This window comes from Diplotaxodon limnothrissa, linkage group LG1, assembly GCF_057381915.1.
Source record: "Diplotaxodon limnothrissa isolate DT_005_m linkage group LG1, D_limnothrissa_male_GT1.1, whole genome shotgun sequence".
In the NCBI taxonomy this organism is placed as follows: Eukaryota; Metazoa; Chordata; class Actinopteri; order Cichliformes; family Cichlidae; genus Diplotaxodon; species Diplotaxodon limnothrissa.
The window spans coordinates 37,262,718-37,281,984 of NC_140596.1; the positions used below are offsets into that span (position 1 = coordinate 37,262,718).

A 19,267-nucleotide genomic window follows, 5' to 3' on the forward strand; every position below is an offset into this window, starting at 1 on the left:
GTGCGTGTGTGTGTGTGTGTGTTGGCGGATTCCCATCACAACCAAGATGGCGGCGGAGCGGACAGCCGGCTCGGCACAGTGAGTGACAGGAGAAGCAGCCTCGGTCGGTTGGACAGCTAACAGTTAGACTCTGAGGGGGAGAAAAATACAATAACAACACATCCCGCACCGTTCATCTCACCTTCTGTAATGCAACAGCGTCGGTAGAAGCCAGACACCGTCCGAAGTTGTGTGCGAGGACTAATCTGACGTTCACAAGCGGGGTAAGTGCGAAATGATGAACCGTTACCCTGACTGGCTGCTTGGCGTGTTGAGGGATTTACCGAACGGCTGCAGGCTGCTAACTTAGTGCTCGAACAAGCTGGAAATCCCTTATGCTAGCCCTGTCACCTAACTCGTGTATGTGTTTGTTGACATTTGTTTATATTTTATCTGTCAATAATGACAATTCACTCTCGCAGCTTTTGAACCAATACGACTCCCATGCTTTCCCCGCTTCTCGACATCTATGTGCCACAGGTTGTTTGCACTCATCGCTAAAATTTGGGAACATTTTAGTCACCGTGAACGACATAACAGCCAGTCAAAGCACGTCAAGCCTCAAACGATCCGCTGAAATGTCTGATTTACCCCACGAGCGAGCTAAAAATAACCCAAAACACTCTCCGTTTGCACCCCGTTGCCTGAGGATATTTTAGGTTGTTCGGCTTTGTATCAGGGGGGAAAAACACCTCTCATTTAGCCTTGCTGTTAAGCAGTGGCGTAGAAAGTGCACGGACAGTCTTTCCTATGTTTTATGTGAAGGATTTTCAACCTGGACCGGAGGGTATGTCAGTGGTTTTCACTAAGCTGTGTGGTGGTGAGAGATTTCATGACTGGTGAAGGGTGATGAGAGTGTGCTAATGCGGGTTTGCAAACGTGCAAGTTTGATGGGACATGTTTGCTGTTAATGTGCAAATCCTTACACGTATTTCTGTCAGAGAAATGCTGTCAGACCCATACCAGGAGTGGTGCTGGTGTAGTCTGTCAGACATCAGACAGGAGCAGCAGTGGCAGCCACTGGGGTTTGACATTCTGGAGGTCTACCCCCCCCCCAAAAAAAAGCAAAAAAAGAAAAATCCCACTTACATCCTTTCCTAGTGTTTTTCCATAGCATGAGATGGACAAGTCTGATCAAATCACACATGTGACAGAAAGCCTGTCGTTTGAAAACCTCTGCTCCACATACCAGAAAGGTAACCTGAACTGTAAACCCACATATATTCTCTTTGCTCTGATATGGGACATTTCTCATGGGAATATTGTGTTGTTGTGCATCCTGTTGATGGGATGTTTATATGTCGCCTTATTACCTTGCAGTATGTGCTCAAGAGGGCAGAAAGGTACCCTTCTGGTAGGAAATTAAGTCGTAGTTTAAAAGAAGGTGCTGTCGCCTGACACAGAGGAGCCGAACAGCATACACCAATTGCCTGGATTGTTGGAGTGAGCTGCAGTGTCAGTAAAACATCAAAAAGGAGCAGACAGCTAGACAGTGTCCTGACTTGAGTTAAAGCCCACTGTCTGTAAATAACTGACACACAGTGCTCTCTCTCGTGGCGGTGATGGTTGTAATACCCGAGGCACAGGGTTCATGTTATTCCCATCTTGTGTAATTCAGTGAAAACAAACAAAGTGAGGAAACAATTTGACTTGACAGAGTTGTCAGTGACAGAGTGTAGCTCTAGATGCCTGAACTGGAGAATCTGTTTTTTTGGCAGAGTGCAAGTCTGACAATTTAGCCTGTTGCAGATTGATTTTTTTTTCTTTTACATTTCCAACAATTTCTGTCACAAACTATGTGTATCCCTGAAGATACACTGTTAGCACTCTCACAGAGAAGCCTTTCTGGGGTTCACAAACTGTATGGAAAAATCCTGTTGATCACTCTCCTGGGTTTATTTTGTGATGAAAACACAGTGAAGATTGGAGGCTTTTAAGGATTTGCTACAGTAAAGTTAATGAATAAACAGAAGGTTGTTGCCCAAAGTGAGTTTCTTCAAGTGCCTGGGACAGCACCTTTTCACTAACGTTAATGCTGACGTAGAAGGGTTACTAATGAGCCCCCAAATATTCCTATAATTATATTCAGCTTTGAGATGTTGGATTCAACTGTGGCTTATACAGTTGGATAGAGTGATAGCAAGGGTGGCTGAATAGAGACAGTGAAAAAGATGCTGAAAATAAATGACAGTCACGCTTTTGAAATTGTCCTCTCCATCTCTCTGGTGATTTCTGCAGGACTGTGAATTGATGCATGATAGGTGAGTCTAAGAAGGAACTCTTTGACTTTCAAAGAGAAAAGATGTTAATGAAGCAACCTGACCCATGTGAACACAGTGCACAAGTTCTTGCACGTGGACAATATACAACACATACTTTAAAAAATGTTGTATGCTATAGTTTCCCTAAGAAAATCAACAATGAATAAACACTTACATAAAACTATTTAATTCAGTTCAGTTGTATTTATGTGGCACTAAATCACAACAACGCATTCTTCTAGGTGTTTTACATTGTAAGGTAAGGACCAATAAAGACAATAATGCAGAGAAAACCCAACAATGAAACCACCAACTATAAGCAAGTACTTGGTGACAGTGGGAAGGAAAAACTCCCTTTTAACAGGAAGACACCTCCGGCAGAACCAGTCTGATTGAGGGGCAGTCTTGTGTGGTGACTGGTTGGGGTTGAGGGGATGGCACAATGTGGAAGAAAGCCAGAGATAAATAATTACTTATGATTAAGTGCAAAGTGATGTATAAATACATGGAGAGGGAAAAATTGTGAGTGAATAAGAAATGCTCAGTTCAGTGCATTATGGGAAGCCCCCAGCAGCCTCGGCCTATTGCAGTATAACTGAGGGAGGATTCAGGGTCCCCTGATCCACCCCTACTCTGTAATCTTTATCAAAAAGGTAAGTCGTAAGCCGAATCTAGAAGGTCTGCCTCCCAAATCTAAAGTGAGGGCTGGTTCCACATTCATGAATGTAAAGATTTATCAGAGTCGCTTCAGTATTCTTCAGTATTGGCTGATGTTTGCCTTACTGACTGCCACTGACCTATCTGCAATTTTGTTACAGTGGAAAAAAAAGTCTTACAAAGAACTTACCTAGTAATTTATCAGTCACAAGTCATCAGCCAATGAGCATACCTTGCATAGTCCACCATTAGAAACGCCAGTCGTTTTAACATGTCACAGAGTATAACCTGAAATGTAAGACTGAGCCCATAAACTCATGGGCTCAGGAAGGTGTTTACAGTCTTATATAAGCCTGCAAGTCATGGGTATCACCCATGGGTGCAGATTTAAGGCATTTCATTGCTTGGTTTTTCAGACCCCAAAGCTACGTCCATCTTTTATACTATTTAAATATACCATTCACATTTATAAATGCCATCTTATTTCATATTATTTCTATCAATATTTCACCAATATTCAGTGGTTACATATATTTTCCCCCATGTATCAGTGCATGTTTTATAAATGTTTCATTTCCAGCTGGCCAAAATGGCCAGTTGGCAATATATTTGCAGAGATGCAAGAAAGAATATTTTTTAGCTTGTCCTATTTAGGACAATTTTTTTTTTTTACAACAGCCAAAAAACATCAAGTCAGTGAGTATAGTCAGACGAAGGATTATTGGCAGCCAATAGGTGGTGGATTAGCTTTTAGATAATCAGTGTGCACAGTCTCTAATGTGTTGGTAAAGAAAATTTGAAGCATGTGGTTGGTTTACCAAGCATGGGCTCTAGGTTAGCTTTTTAGTTCAAAGATTGGTCTACACTCAGACCATAATAAGAATCTAAAAATAATAAGTGTCCGTGTGCAGCTTTCCACTTTAGCTCAAGACAACACAAAGAAAGTAGGCGCCATCTTTTGGCTCTATATTGCAATTGTACTTTTTGGCATTTTATGAAAAAGTTCAATTCTTAGGAAGGCAGACCACTACATTTTTTAACGTAAGAGGATAATGTTTCCAGCTTAATGTACAGAAGCCAAAAGAAGATGCAGCTGGAAAAGAAAATGCTGCTGCTATCAATGTGCACATTGAACAAGTGAGAGTAGGATTACATGTTCCCAGGGAATACCATCCACAAACACTAATTAGCTGTAAGCTCAGACTCGTTGTCTGCAGGGAAAAAAAGGCAGGATGTATCCTCAGTTGGTGGGTGGCATCTGGTGTTACACTAAAATTTGGGAACTGAGCTCATAGCACCCAGGAAAGTCATCTGTCAGAATACAAAAATTCATTTCTCTCAGTTCAGATGCTGGTACTTTTTCCAGCAGTTATCCAGCAGTTGGCTATATGTGTAAATTGAGCTAATCACATTTCACTACAGTGAGAGTGGAGAGCTGGAAAGGTACTCGGGCTCAAATTGCTTGTTAGTGCTTTTGCTTCAATTTCACAAAAATATAAGTGAAGAATTATGAGAATATGAGTGGAAAGGCAAAATAAAAAGAAACACAATGTTAGGCAATTGCCTTTTTTGTTATGAAGGTTTTCTTTTTGTTTTTTTGCAAAAGTGGCAGACCCTTATTTCAGTACATTTTGCCTATTAAGAAACATATCTGGTCTAACATGATGGTTAATGTAGTTTAGTCAGGACAACTTTAATTAAAAAGATTATTTGTGTCAGCAGTAATTTATATCGCCAGTATAGTTCTATAGAAAGCTGGAGTAGGGAGATGCTGCAGCAAGACCCAAGCAGTACAGAGCAGGCATTCATGACAGCAGATACAACACTGTTATAAGGTTAAAGGAGCTGAGCTGGGGGTGGGTTGCAAAGAGACTTGCAGATGCACAGTGTCTCTAGGCAGGGCTAAGCAGCTTAATATCGTAGCCTATATGAGATTCGTCAGTTGTATAGAAGTATAGAAGTGATGACTCAGCTGATGTTGGCTGACAACATCAGCTGACATCACACACACACACACACACACATACACACAGCAATGCTTAAAAACAGCGCTAATTTATATAGACTAACATTAGAGAGGCAAAAGTCAGTCAGTCAGTTAATAATACCGGCTAATTAAAAGATGATAGCAAACTGCATGTTTAGTTTTTGTTTTATATGGGTGGGCCTGCAATCACAAGCGTTGAAGATCTGTATTTTTCTGCTCTGTTCCACTTTGAATAAACTTTCCCTTTAACAGATTGAAGTAAAACTATGTTGAGCGTAGGCTTGCCACAGTCAGTGCCTGACCAATGAAGGCTGTAATTTTCTGGTTCTCACATTGTTGTGCTGCTGCTGCTGTGTGGCCTGCTGATTTCACAAGGGTACAAGGTTATTCTCCCAGTTTCGTCTCAATATTCAGACCTGTGCCTATCAAAAACAATAAAGATGTTACTGCCAGAACTCCAGAACAAAACTGCCAGACTCAAAAGTGAATAAGCTGAAAATAAAAAAACCCATGAAAACAATAAAATATAAAGGAATGCAAACAAATGCATGTGACTTGAAGACCAAGTCAGACCCTTAAGAATGCTTTTCTGCCAAACAGGGAATTAAAAGATCAGGCTGGGAGACAAGGCAGGTCTGAAAGATCAGGTTTCCTGGAGACATGCTATTTAATTCCCACAAGGCTCTGCATTAGCACTTCCTTGTGATAATACTGTACACAGAGCCAGGAAGGTAACATCACATATAAGACTGCAGTCAGGGGCAAGTGATTCTAGTTTATACTTTGATATCTGTATATTAAATTATGATCTTGAAATTCATTAAAGGTGAGAGAGTTCTTTCTCCACCCCGCAGCTATTTTTTCCCCAGTTACACTTCATGCTTAAATTGCAGCCTGCAGTTGTTAGCATGTCACCAAGATGGAGAGCAAAACCTGTCAATGAAAGATAAGGTGTGCAGGAACCTCGGCAAATGGGTTTATCTGATATCTAAGGCACTATTGCCAAAATCAGACTGCAGTGAAGCATCAATAAGTGGGACACTGAGTGCAGAAATAAAGACATGAAGTCACTTCACTATTCACTGGAACCACAATGTGGGGCAAATTTATTGATTAAAGATTGGCAGATAAAGTGGCTTGACTAAAATCTTGATCAGTTCTTTAGCTATTTGCAGATTTGGTGGTTAAAACTGAAAGTTGAAAAAAATATTCTGAACTGGGTTTAGATCTGAATGTTTTTCAGGAAAAGAGAGGATTTTTTTTTAAGTAAGATGTGTGTTACTGGCTTTTGATTAATCAGAATTAATCATTTAAATCTGCCCCTGATCATCAGAATCAGTATACCGATGATCCATGAATGATTGACCTCCCCAGAGCCCAAACCACAACATTATTGAAGCAGTCTGGTGTCAACTTAAGAAAGAACAAAAGTCAGCCAACATTCGAGATGCAGTTTTGAATGTCCTTCAAGAAGCCTTGATAACATTTTCTGAAGACTACTTAAAGAAAAGACAAGAAACCTGCCTAAGAGAGTTCAGGCTGTTTGGAACAATAAAGCTCTTCATACCAATTATTTACTTCCAGGGTTTTCTGGAATTAGGAAAAAATATTTTGAGCTCTATTGTATACAGTCTACATGGAGACATGTTGCGACACTTCCTTGTGGCAATACTATGAAAAAATGCTTTCTCAGACATGTGGCCATCCTTAGTTTGGACTGCTATTTAGTCTGTCTTTTTTTTTTCTTTTTTTTTTAACCTTTATTTAACCAGGAAAAGTCCCATTGAGATTAAAAACCTCTTTTTCAAGGGAGTCCTGGCCAAGAGGCGACAACATGTTGAAATTACAAAGTTACATACATATTATAAGTAACAATTACATTTTAAAAACATTTTTCTCTGGCTCTCTCAATCTGGACTTAAAAGCATTTAATGAAATAAGATCTGCTATCTTCCAGTCTTTTTGCATCATGTTCCATGTGAAAGGGGCAGCATAAGTAAAAGCCCTCTTTCCCAGTTCAGTTCTGACAAATGGAACACTGTTTTTGCCTCATAACTTTTCTCCCCCTTGTCTATAATCACATATTGAGGTTAATAGTATCAGCTGCCAGCAGGTAAAGTCTGTTACTGCTGTGTCTCATGCTGCTACATCCCCATCCATCATGGCTTGAGTTTAATCATCCATAACCAACGCATCACTCAGAAGGAGTGAGAGGTTGCCTTAAACTTTAGCTGCATTTTAAAAACATCCTTTGAAATTTAGGTCAAGACTTTGCACAAAGTTTTTCCAGGTACTTGCTATGCTCTCCAATGCGTTTATGCTGAGGCACCTTACAGTGCCATTAGCATATTCATTCTTGGTATAGGTTAGTCACAGCAGGGCCTAGATTGTTAACCTTGCCACAATAAAGTCCACAATCTGCGCCACGGTCTGTCGCTGTGCATTATGACTGGCTACTTTATGGACACATGTAAAGTATTTGTGAATAAAATGTTGCTTCAACACGCTTCTCCTGCTTTGTCGAGTGCCTAATATGGAAGATTTAAGTTGCTATCTAGACGTTATTCTGGAGGCCTCTCTTTATTGAACAAAGCAGCACATTTTTACATTCTTTAACCTTGATGCTTGTTTGACGGTATACTTGTTGTGTGCTTCAGAAGCTGATATGGTTTTTATTCTGTTGTCTTTTTAATAGCAGGCACAGGAAGTCCCATCTCTGTTCTTCCTGTGCTGATAATGTTGGAGGATATAAGCATTAAAGTGAAAGTAAATGAAGATTTACGGTGGAAGTTTCTGTGGATTCAGATGCCTAATGAAGCTATAACTGTACAGTAGTATAATATCAACTGACCTTTGAGATGCTCTTGATAATGATCTTGCAAAGAAAATAGAACTTTCATAGCACAGCCTCAGTACAAACATAAACCAAGTCAATTACAGCAAAAAAAATCTGTAAATGATTCTACAATAATTCATTCATCTAATATCCTACAGGCAAAACAAAATTTATTGTGTCAAATTAAGATTCCTTTATTCAAACAGCTTCTGAGGCTTCCAGCTTAAAACTTTTGATTTCAAAATTGGCATTGTAAGTCACACATCGTATTTAACCATATAACTAAACGTACTTATACAATAACCTACTCTAACAATAATTACAGTAATGCAGTATTCATGACAACCTGTGGGGCTGGTTGGAATCACACCACACCGAGCTGTAAGGTGATCTTTGTGGCTTCTCATGGATCATCAGTCTATCTGCAGGATTTGAAAAGTGTTAAAAAGAATTACGTCTCGTCTTGAGTAAGTATTAGTTGCATACACACTGGAAGAGATTAGCAGCAACACAGAGAGCAGATACTGGGGAATGTCACTGAAATTCAGCAACTTGTAGCAGTGACATACGATATAACCCATGTATTAGCTATGCAAAAGTCACAAGCATAGAGTTAAACTGCACTCAGCTTTAAGTGTAGTGGCTGAGCAAATAGGAGCCAAGGATACTGCTGATTCGCAAATGATGTTAACAAAATAAAACAAAACAAATAACAAGTTTACCTGTGCAAACGTTTATTGGAATGCGCACGATGTGAGCCAGCTATCAGCTCTGATGTAGAACAAGCCAGGTCATATGTGAATGGGGCTTTTGAACTGTGCCTCAGGGGGCAGTTGAATCCTTTTTGGTTTCACTCAGTCACCAGTTGATGTTTAACAGTTATTGTTAGCATGCCATGAAACTCAGTGACTGTGACCAAGTGTCAGTTTTAGTGTTCCAGGTTCAGGTGACCATAAAAAACTGTTATCATTGTAATTGCTTCATATACCACTGGATAATGCAAGAAAAGAATAACCCCAGGCTGTGATGCATCCTCTGACTTTTCCATCATGAGTTCATCCTTTGGCTGGTTGGACTGTGAAGTGTTATTAAATGTATTCAGTAATGTATTAAAAAGATATAAAATGGTGTTTGAAAATTCAGCGTATATATAACTCCTGTAGAAATCTTTATTTTGCTGCAATACAGTATCTGCTCTTTATGTTAACTGTCAGAGCCCAATCCTCCATCTTAGTGAATCGTAATGTTTTAACCTCCATTTGTGTCCAGTGTAATGTGTTCCTGGCTCAAAATAAGAGTTTAGAATCCTCCATTTGTCTCACTCTTTTTAGCACGTACTCGCTAAAATAGGTCTGAATAGCCCTCCTGGCTTTTGTAATTTTGTCCACCTTTTTTTCTATGTGTATGTCAACTTGGAATTAAAACAAGGTGAATGTCTACATGTTTAACTAAATGATGCCTCTTTGTATATTGCCGATTTTATTAATCTCTGAGGGAAAATTTGTTTGAGCTTGTGAAAACAAAAACCTATTTGCTGCTTAAACATGCAAACACACAAAAATACACCAATCTGACAAATTGTCACCTGCCTAATTAACAATACACTGTGTTGAAGAAGGGTTAATGGATAGCAGCTATCTCTTATGCATAATGTCTCCTCTCTGTACACACACATACACCCATTCACTTAGTCTAATTGCAGTTTAAGTGCATGTTCAGTGCTAGCTGTTTGGTAATTACAGTGACAGTGATTCCAGGAAGAACGTGCTTATCTGCCAGTGTGGAAGGTAGTATATACATTCTGGACAAACTTAAAATGATAAAGTTATTCATTTATCGGTGAGTATATGGTTTGATATTAGTTTTGGTGATTTGTATTCTTTTGATTGTTCTTGGAGTTGGAGCACTTGTAAAATGAAGAAATGTCAGCATCATACTCAGGGGTTTCAGGTGTTTACAGAAACATGAAACCGCTCATGTTGAGTTTCTCCGAGGCTGGTCGACAAGGTTAGGCAATAAGTAAGGTGTAGAGATTACAGTGGACGTGGAAAATGCTATTTCTCACAGAGGTTATCTTTCCTCCGCTATGTTACACGACCTGGATGCAGAATAGCCAAACGCCCACCCCTCTGGACTTAACTAGAAGCAGATGCTTGACTTCCTACTGGCTTGTGTTTATGTTCTCAAGCGCATTCCTTTTCACCTCCTCCACGTGTCTGCCCTGCTGTGGCTGTCTATGCTAGATGTCTATACAGCTGGAGCTGGTGTGCAGAGGCTGGCCCAATGGAGCCTCAATTGACAGAGGCCCTTTTCGCCAGTTTCATTGCTAAGTCTGGACAGCTGGAAATCGTTCCCCTGTCACGTTGCCTTAAACTAAATCCTTGTGCAAGGCCTGTTGGGCCTGGACAGCTTATCGAACTCCTCCCAGAACTCCTATTGTGATTACGAGTCAGCGAGTTTGGGCTGGGAAGCTTTGTCTATGTCTCTGGCTCCACGCCGGTCATGTGGCCAAGTTTGAATGTTCTCAGCCTGTGGTGCTTTTCTCTGATTCTTGATTACTGTCAAGAATCGGATAGAACCACAAAACCCAGATAATCTTCCTTAAGCTGACTTAAGCACAAAGTACCTTTAAAGCAAGTTAACCATGGCAGTACTCACAAAGACAAATAGCTTGCAAAGTCTTGGGAGAAATCGAGACATTTGTGATAAATGAACCAATGTCATGTATAATTCAGAAATAACATAAATACATTTTCTAGTGCAGTGAGGGGCTCCAGTGACCTTTAAAGAGATTTGTGGCCTAAACAATCTCTGCTTTTTATGATAGGAGGAATTGCTTGGACTTCTCTCTCACTGGGCGTTTACCTCAAGCTTTCCTTCCATGTCAGTCTTGCCAGGGGCGAAGTAGGGCGGCCAGCGAATTAAGATATTTGGATTAGGCCACTTAAATAGTGATGCAGTTTTTCATTCATACGCGCCAGCCGCCATGTGAGTCACAGCTCTGCATCTTTTGGATGCATCTCCCGTGGGGAAGTCCAGTGATCCTCAAAGCGGCTCGCATGCGCAAAAGAAGACGTCAAACACAACGCGCTCTGTTTAGACCCAGACCAAACAGTATTGTTTGACTGATGGCCCTTAGTATAAAGACTTGTTTCGGACTTTACGTTTCCCAATTTTGCTTTAAGTTATAAAGTTATTTTGTTATTTACAAATGGCCTAATAATTATCCTTATTGCTGTTTTAGAGAGGAGCGGTGCTTCAAATTATAGTTGGAAATGTCTGTCAGAATCTGCAGATTATACAGTACAAATAAAATGTTCACGTTTCTCCACCGTTGTCTTCCCAACAGTTTCACTAACATCTACACGGGATGGCCAGGAAGCATTTGCGATGTCTTTTTGGGTGCTTCTCCGGCGCTGATAATTGGCGTCTGTCTTGTGTCAGTGACGTAAAAGATGGATTTAATGCAACATGACCATTCAAACAGCAGTCGCTTTCTAAAACATCAGATGTGTATCGGATTCAGTACCACATAAAAAGTGACCCAGATCGGATTTGAAAATATCGGATTTGTGCCGTTCACACTGTTATACCATGATCGGATATGGGTCGCGTAGGGTCAAAAAAGTCGGATTTGATGAACTTTCGCCTGCAGTGTGAACGTAGCCTAAGTTTCTGGGCTTCACATCTTGGCAGCACCGCGTTTCATACTCCATAGATCCTCACAGCCACATTTCACTGATGGCTTCATGAAAACAGGAACTTATAAATAAACAAATGCTTCTTTCTTCTATTACCTGTGTTTCCACTGCTACTCAGTCAGCAGTGTCGACTTCTTCTATTCTTAAAATATAGGGCAGGCAAGGAAAACAATTGAGGCTCATTTCAGTGGGCGTCCGCAATAGTCCTACATATGCACTGTATATAAATGTAATCCTTATATAACGTTTGCCTTGATGTGCCATGATACTACTGCTTTGGCTTATATTTTTAGCAGACTGACAGCATGGCAAGGATGAGTGTCATTCTTTGGCCCGTCATGTGTCATTCAAACAGGGAGGTGACACTGCAGAGCTCTCTGCTTTGCACTCATGTAACTGAAATAAATTAGGTCAGCATCTTTTTTCTGTTACACTTTTGTAATAAGTGTGGAGTTAACTGTACTTAGTGAGTGATCCATGAAACAATACCCAAGTCTGGTTTATGTCAGTTGAGTCTCATGCAAAATCCTCCTGGGTCAATAAAACAGCGGTGAGAGGCAAGAAACAGGATAGTGGTTGGACTGGTTGACACTCTGTGCTATTCCACCCTCTTTTATACACGGTGCACTGGTTTGTACTGTTGCTCCACAGTAAAGAAAATCGTGTATATTGAGCATTTTAGCTTCTGCCTTTTATTTTGCCTGTGAAATGCGACATATATTTGCAGTTACATAGCATTTTTCTAATCTTACTGACTGTTCTAGATGCTTTAGACTGCATAGGTTTAACCATACACAATCCTCAGGAAGTAGTTCACCATTCTCACTGCACTTGTTGTGTTTGGATCACCACCTGGAAGTCCCATCCTTATCATTTTGTGGCAAAATGGCAGCCCTTAAACTTGTATGTCAAAGTTGTCGGGACCCAGATTTGGTAAATAGTGTAGGTGCTGTGTGGTGATGGTGTTACTGTGAGAGGGCACACAGTGGCATGTGCCACAGTTTGTGGCTGTACGCTTATGCACATAACTTCATATTTGCCGCATTTCTTCTTCATCCTGTCTGGCACCCCGTTAACCTTTCCACACATAGACACATGTGCACTTTTAAAGGCAGAGAGAGTTGTAAGGTATGAAAGTACAAAAGAAATGTGTGTTTGTGTCCCACTGCAGATTTCATTTCCAAGCAGCAAACTGCAGGGTTGAAAAAATAAAGTCGGTGCTTAGCTCTATGTGAGGCTGTGCAGTAACAATTTAAACCATTTACTCAAAGGTTCACTGTTGCAGTGGTTTCGTTCTACTGTCATCAACTCCCAAGTAAATGTTTCTGAAAGAGAAGTGAGCACATGCTCCACATCCTGTCCTCTGAGTGTTTCACCAATGTGTTGTAATGTGAGTGTCCCAGGAACATTTATGAGCCCGCTCTGTGTGTTGGGCAGGAAGTTGAAATGCAGACTGTGGTCTTGGACTCAGGATGCAGTGCAGATGTGTGGCCCTCGGAGCGGCTTTGGTCACTCTTTGTTTAACCTGTTCTGTTCCCGTTGATCGCCACCGCCTCAAGGTAAATATAACAGAACAGTCTCGACGCTGTCTAAGTAATGGAAGGACCACCTTCTGCTTTTGGCCAGACATCTCTTGGCACAGAACATCAGCGCTGCACGCTGTGGCAGCCTTCTCATTTGTTTCCCACAGTGAGAAAACAAGGAGGTATGATGCATTTTGTAATTCGAGTGTAAGAACTAGAACACAGTGAACACAGCATTTTCTCGCCATCTGTCAATAGCTGGAAGGGACGACCAAAAAAAAAAAATCTCACATCGGCCTTTGTTTGCATATAAACTTTGCTCATTGCCCCTACAAAGATCATTACATGATGCCAATAAACATCCAGCTTTCTCTACCAAATGTTGTGCCCATAACAGCTAAACCTAAGTTAGAACTACTCATTAGGTTAAAAAGTCCTGCTCCATCTGCTTCCACTCTCCAAACTTTACTCCAAATCATTTAATATTAAAAGAAAAAAAAAGATTTAGTTGTTTTTTTATGTCTGTGGTTCTTTTCTGTCAGTACAGTGTCATGCGTCACAAAGAAATGTTTTGCGCAGATGTAAGAGGAGTCAGTGAGGCCAGAATAGGGAAAGATTTTATCACTTTAATCTCTTCTCAACTTACACTGTTCTTGCATGATGAGGTGAATAAGAAAAGTCCCTCGCACTGCTTTATGTAGTTTTAGTGGTAGCTGGAATCTTGCTCACGTAGCATCACATAGACTAGAGCTGGCAGCTTTTTCACCTTTTCCCCTGAGCCAATGCATTTATACAAGCTGACACACCCTGCTAATTAAACCTCCCTTCCAACACCCTCTTACTGCATATGGTTGGAATCACAGGCCTTGTCCAGTTGAATTATTATTATTAAATTGAGCAAAACTCTTGGATTACACAATCTGGTTGCAATGAGATGCAACCGGGTGAGAAATAGTCCCTGATTGTGTTGCCAGCTAAGGGAATCTTTTTTCTTTTACAGAAATGTTGGCCAACTGTGCAAAAATAGGTCTTATATGAAAACCTTACAAAAAACTGTATCTGCTCACAGTTCTCTCACCTCCTGATTACAGCTGTCTTCAACCAAGTTTGTTTTTGTGGCTTTTCACAACTTACCAGGGAACTGCTGGTAAAGGCATTGTTTCACATTGACCTGCAGAGATGGGCTTGTGCTAGCGAGGCAGGCTGAGACTACATAGCCACAGTCCAAGGCTACCGAAAAAATCTGTCTAATGTAATTGTTATAATTCTCACTAGTATATTAACAACAGCAGTTCCCTGGGTGTGAGTTAAAACACTGTGTTTCTAAGCACCAGGATTATTTTTCTTTTGACAATAGCTGCAACCATTAAGTTAGATAATGGATCTTACTAGGCAGCTGTTCCTGTTAGCATTTTTACATATATAAAAGCACCTTTTAACTATAAAGCAGTTAAAAGTTAAAAAGGGAATAAAGAAGCTGGCAAATTTGACATCTTAATACAGTTGGATTTAAAAAAAATTCCGGCGTTATTTGCTAGTTGCAGTGAAAAGTGACAGGAAAGCGGAGGGAGAGAGAAAGAAGGGAAAGGGCCGTGGGTCAGATTCGAACCTGGACCCAACTTAGCTTCTAAAACAATGTAGCAGTGCATGTTAAATGATCCATTTTAAGCAAAGATTCTGCATCTGCTCCCTTTAGATGTGCCACAGTCTCACCTCACACTATTAAGTGTTTTGGTCTTTGGCCAAATGCAAATACACTTCACTCTGTGTCACTGATTCCACTAGGTTTCTTCTTCTTCTTTTTTTCTGTTTATGTGTTGTTGTTTTTTTCTTGAAAATGGGCACAACAGTCTTGAAATAGCAGAAAATCAGTAACCACTGTACAGGGAGTGCAGAATTATTAGGCAAGTTGTATTTTTGAGGAATAATTTTATTATTGAACAACAACCATGTTCTCAATGAACCCAAAAAACTCATTAATATCAAAGCTGAATGTTTTTGGAAGTAGTTTTTAGTTTGTTTTTAGTTTTAGCTATTTTAGGGGGATATCTGTGTGTGCAGGTGACTATTACTGTGCATAATTATTAGGCAACTTAACAAAAATCAAATATATACCCATTTCAATTATTTATTTTTACCAGTGACACCAATATAACATCTCCACATTCACAAATATACATTTCTGACATTCAAAAACAAAACAAAAACAAATCAGCGACCAATATAGCCACCTTTCTTTGCAAGGACACTCAAAAGCCTGCCATCCATGGATTCTGTCCGTGTTTTGATCTGTTCACCATCAACATTGCGTGCAGCAGCAACCACAGCCTCCCAGACACTGTTCAGAGAGGTGTACTGTTTTCCCTCCTTGTAAATCTCACATTTGATGATGGACCACAGGCTCTCAATGGGGTTCAGATCAGGTGAACAAGGAGGCCATGTCATTAGTTTTTCTTCTTTTATACCCTTTCTTGCCAGCCACGCTGTGGAGTACTTGGACGCGTGTGATGGAGCATTGTCCTGCATGAAAATCATGTTTTTCTTGAAGGATGCAGACTTCTTCCTGTACCACTGCTTGAAGAAGGTGTCTTCCAGAAACTGGCAGTAGGACTGGGAGTTGAGCTTGACTCCATCCTCAACCCGAAAAGGCCCCACAAGTTCATCTTTGATGATACCAGCCCAAACCAGTACTCCACCTCCACCTTGCTGGCGTCTGAGTCGGACTGGAGCTCTCTGCCCTTTACCAATCCAGCCACGGGCCCATCCATCTGGCCCATCAAGACTCACTCTCATTTCATCAGTCCATAAAACCTTAGAAAAACCAGTCTTGAGCTATTTCTTGGCCCAGTCTTGACGTTTCAGCTTGTGTGTCTTGTTCAGTGGTGGTCGTCTTTCAGCCTTTCTTACCTTGGCCATGTCTCTGAGTATTGCACACCTTGTGCTTTTGGGCACTCCAGTGATGTTGCAGCTCTGAAATATGGCCAAACTGGTGGCAAGTGGCATCTTGGCAGCTGCACGCTTGACTTTTCTCAGTTCATGGGCAGTTATTTTGCGCCTTTGTTTCTCCACACGCTTCTTGCGACCCTGTTGACTATTTTGAATGAAACACTTGATTGTTCGATGATCACGCTTCAGAAGCTTTGCAATTTTGAGACTGCTGCATCCCTCTGCAAGATATCTCACTATTTTTGACTTTTCTGAGCCTGTCAAGTCCTTCTTTTGACCCATTTTGCCAAAGGAATGGAAGTTGCCTAATAATTATGCTCACCTGATATAGGGTGTTGATGTCATTAGACCACACCCCTTCTCATTACAGAGATGCACATCACCTAATTGGTAGTAGGCTTTCGAGCCTATACAGCTTGGAGTAAGACAACATGCATGAAGAGGATGATGTGGACAAAATACTCATTTGCCTAATAATTCTGCACTCCCTGTAGTGCTGGATCAAAGTAACATAGAACTAGGGCTGCCACGATTAGTCGACTAGTCACCATTACTTCCACTATCAAAATCGTCGAATAAGGAATAAGTAGTAGGATTTAAGAGTGTAATAACGGACTGAAACAGAAGATGGCAGCACTGCATGTACAAGGATGCCAGCTGCCGTTAAACCCCGAAGAAGAAGAAGCTGTGTCACTACCCGATCCGTACCGGAAACCCGATCGGTACCACGCATGTGCGAAAGGTGTCTACTTCCGGCCCAAGCAATTTATGATAGTTACGGGTTAGAGTATCTGTCAAGATGTTAAGGATATTAAGTATCGCTTAAATTGTTTGCAGTAATGAAACATTTCAATATAATGTAAACAAAAACGAAAAATAAAACGATAGTTACGCATCAGGACTCCCCAATCCTTACTGCGCACGTGGAAAGTTGGACCGTACAAATCGGGTCTACCCGGTCCGTACCGCTTATGTGCAGATTTATTCTTCTTCTTCTGTTTCGTTTAATGGCAGTTTACTCCCCAGTGTACGAGGATAACGCCACCTGCTGACTGAGTGAATGAGCCCTATTGTAAAATGAACTAGCGTCATTACAAATGCATGTTAAATTTGATTTAGTGATAGTCGAGTGTGTTTATGCTTGTCTGTGTGGAGAGGATCGTTGGAATAGTGATGATGATGTCCGCTATCACTGTCAATTGTCAGGAAACACTTAATCTGGCTGATGAATCTTAACGTGACATATTACTAAGTCAGTATTATTAACTCTGTAATTAGGTGCCATTCTTCTTATTTTACGGCGCTGTTGTTCAATCTGTTGAGGAGAAAAGCATGAATTTGTTTGTATACAGATTATCCATTAAGTGTCCCGGGCAGTTGAAAAGGAGGCAGAGCTGTTGAGAAATGCTATGAGCTAACTGGGCGCTAACTGTGTCACTCAAATACATTAACCGTCGCAATGTTGGCAACGAGAGGAAGTGACGTAAGATTTGCGCATGCGTGGTACCGATCAGGTTTCCGGTACGGATCGGGGAGTGAGACGGTATCATATCTGTGTCCAAATTCAGGAACCACATCCTCCTGTGCCCGCATTTGTAGGCCGATTACGTTACAGCGACACGACAAAGACTGTCCAAATTCGACAAATGCGGCCCACAAATGCGCCCTTCATTTCCCCAGATTTGAATGGGTCGGGTGTATACTTCGTGGCCCAACCTATCCCAGAATTCATAGCACGGCCCTGCTCAGTTTTCAACAATGGTGGCTGCTAGTTAGTTTTAATATTACTCTTATTATTCTTTCTGGGTAACAAAATAAACGTTTAACATATTTTCAGGCGAGAATGTAGCTGTGTAAACTTCAAATATCTGCTCAGTTTATCAAGACACCACATATTTTCAAAACGTCTGTTACCCGCCAGCTCGACAGCTAGCCGGGGTTCAAGGCTCACTAGAGCCGGTGAGAACACTGGACTCCCGGCAAATGGTTTTCAAACCCACCGCCGTCTTTCGCTACTCAGGTTAAACATGATATATAAGTCACTTAGATAACTTAGAAATGTTATTATTTGGCTTTTTTCAGTATTTTATTTGTTCCTGAGTAAAGCGGTTTGGCTGAGATTAAAGTGATAGTTTTTACACAGCTGAATAAACGTCATCTAAAATTTTCTCAGAAGTCAGTGTGCCATATGACTGCATTTGCAATAAATTTAATAACACTCTATATTAACAGTTATGCACTACATAGAACAGCTTTATAGAATTGTATTTTTTTGCAGATGTTGGCAGCTATCTTACAAAGATTTAAGATGGCGGCGCGCACAGACGCAGCGGCCCGGAGCTCCTACACTTTTGCACTTTTGGTGGTACTGTGTATTATTTCACACAGTCTGGGGTTACTTCAATACAACAGAGATGATCTACTACAACTAAGCCGTGGAGATCTTCAACTAACATCCGAGTATCTCATCCCCCCGGAGATCGTTAAGCAACCCCCGGGGCTACCCGCAACAGCAAGCCGCAGGAGGAGACGTTGCGAGCGGAGGCAGAAGAGAGGCAAGCGGGGAGGCCTGTGGGCACGGCTAAAGACTAGTCCGTTTAAACCACCACTCCCGATCATATTCCTCTCCAACGCCCGTTCAATCCGTTACAAACTGGATGAAATACGACTGCAGATCGCCACTCGACGGACTTTTAATAACTGTTCGTGCATGATTTTCACTGAAACCTGGCTGGACAGCGCCATTCCCGATGCGGCTATCGATCTAGCAGGCCGCACCGCCTATCGAGCCGACAGGTCTGCGGACTCGGGTAAGAAGACTGGCGGGGGGCTGTGCATCTATATTAACAACCTTTGGTGCACGAACGTCACGGTAACGGAAAAACTGTGCAGTACAGAGGTAGAACTGTTGGTGTTAAAGTGCCGTCCATTCTATCTCCCTCGGGAATTTTCTGCCGTTTACATCTGCGCTGTTTACATTCCACCAGATGCTAATGCTAAGCTAGCGTTAGCACAATTGAGCAGCAGCATCAATAACAGCCTGGTAGCACACCCGGACAGTGTCTTTATTGCGGCTGGGGATTTTAACCACGCGGACCTGAAATCTGTACTTCACAATTTCCACCGTAATGTGAAGTGTGCTACCAGAGGAGATAGAACGTTGGACCAGGTGTACACCAACATGGCGAATGCGTACAGAGCCCAGGCTTATCCCCACCTGGGTCTGTCAGACCATCTCTCCCTTCTGCTACACCCAATATACACACAAAAGATCAAGAGCACTGGGATTACAACCAAAACCGTGAGAACATGGCCGC

At 41.3% G+C, this 19,267-nt stretch overlaps 1 protein-coding gene across 1 annotated transcript in view; it reads left to right on the plus strand.

Moving 5' to 3' along the window:
* The first annotated feature begins 273 nt into the window (after positions 1-273).
* Positions 274-19,267, plus strand: part of LOC146640141 (C-myc promoter-binding protein-like) — a 94,901-nt gene continuing 75,907 nt past the window's right edge. Inside the window, exon 1 of the mRNA XM_085350219.1 lies at positions 274-826. Coding sequence (XP_085206345.1) covers positions 790-826 — 37 coding nt within the window. The 5' untranslated portion in view covers positions 274-789. The remainder of the gene's footprint in view (positions 827-19,267) is intronic.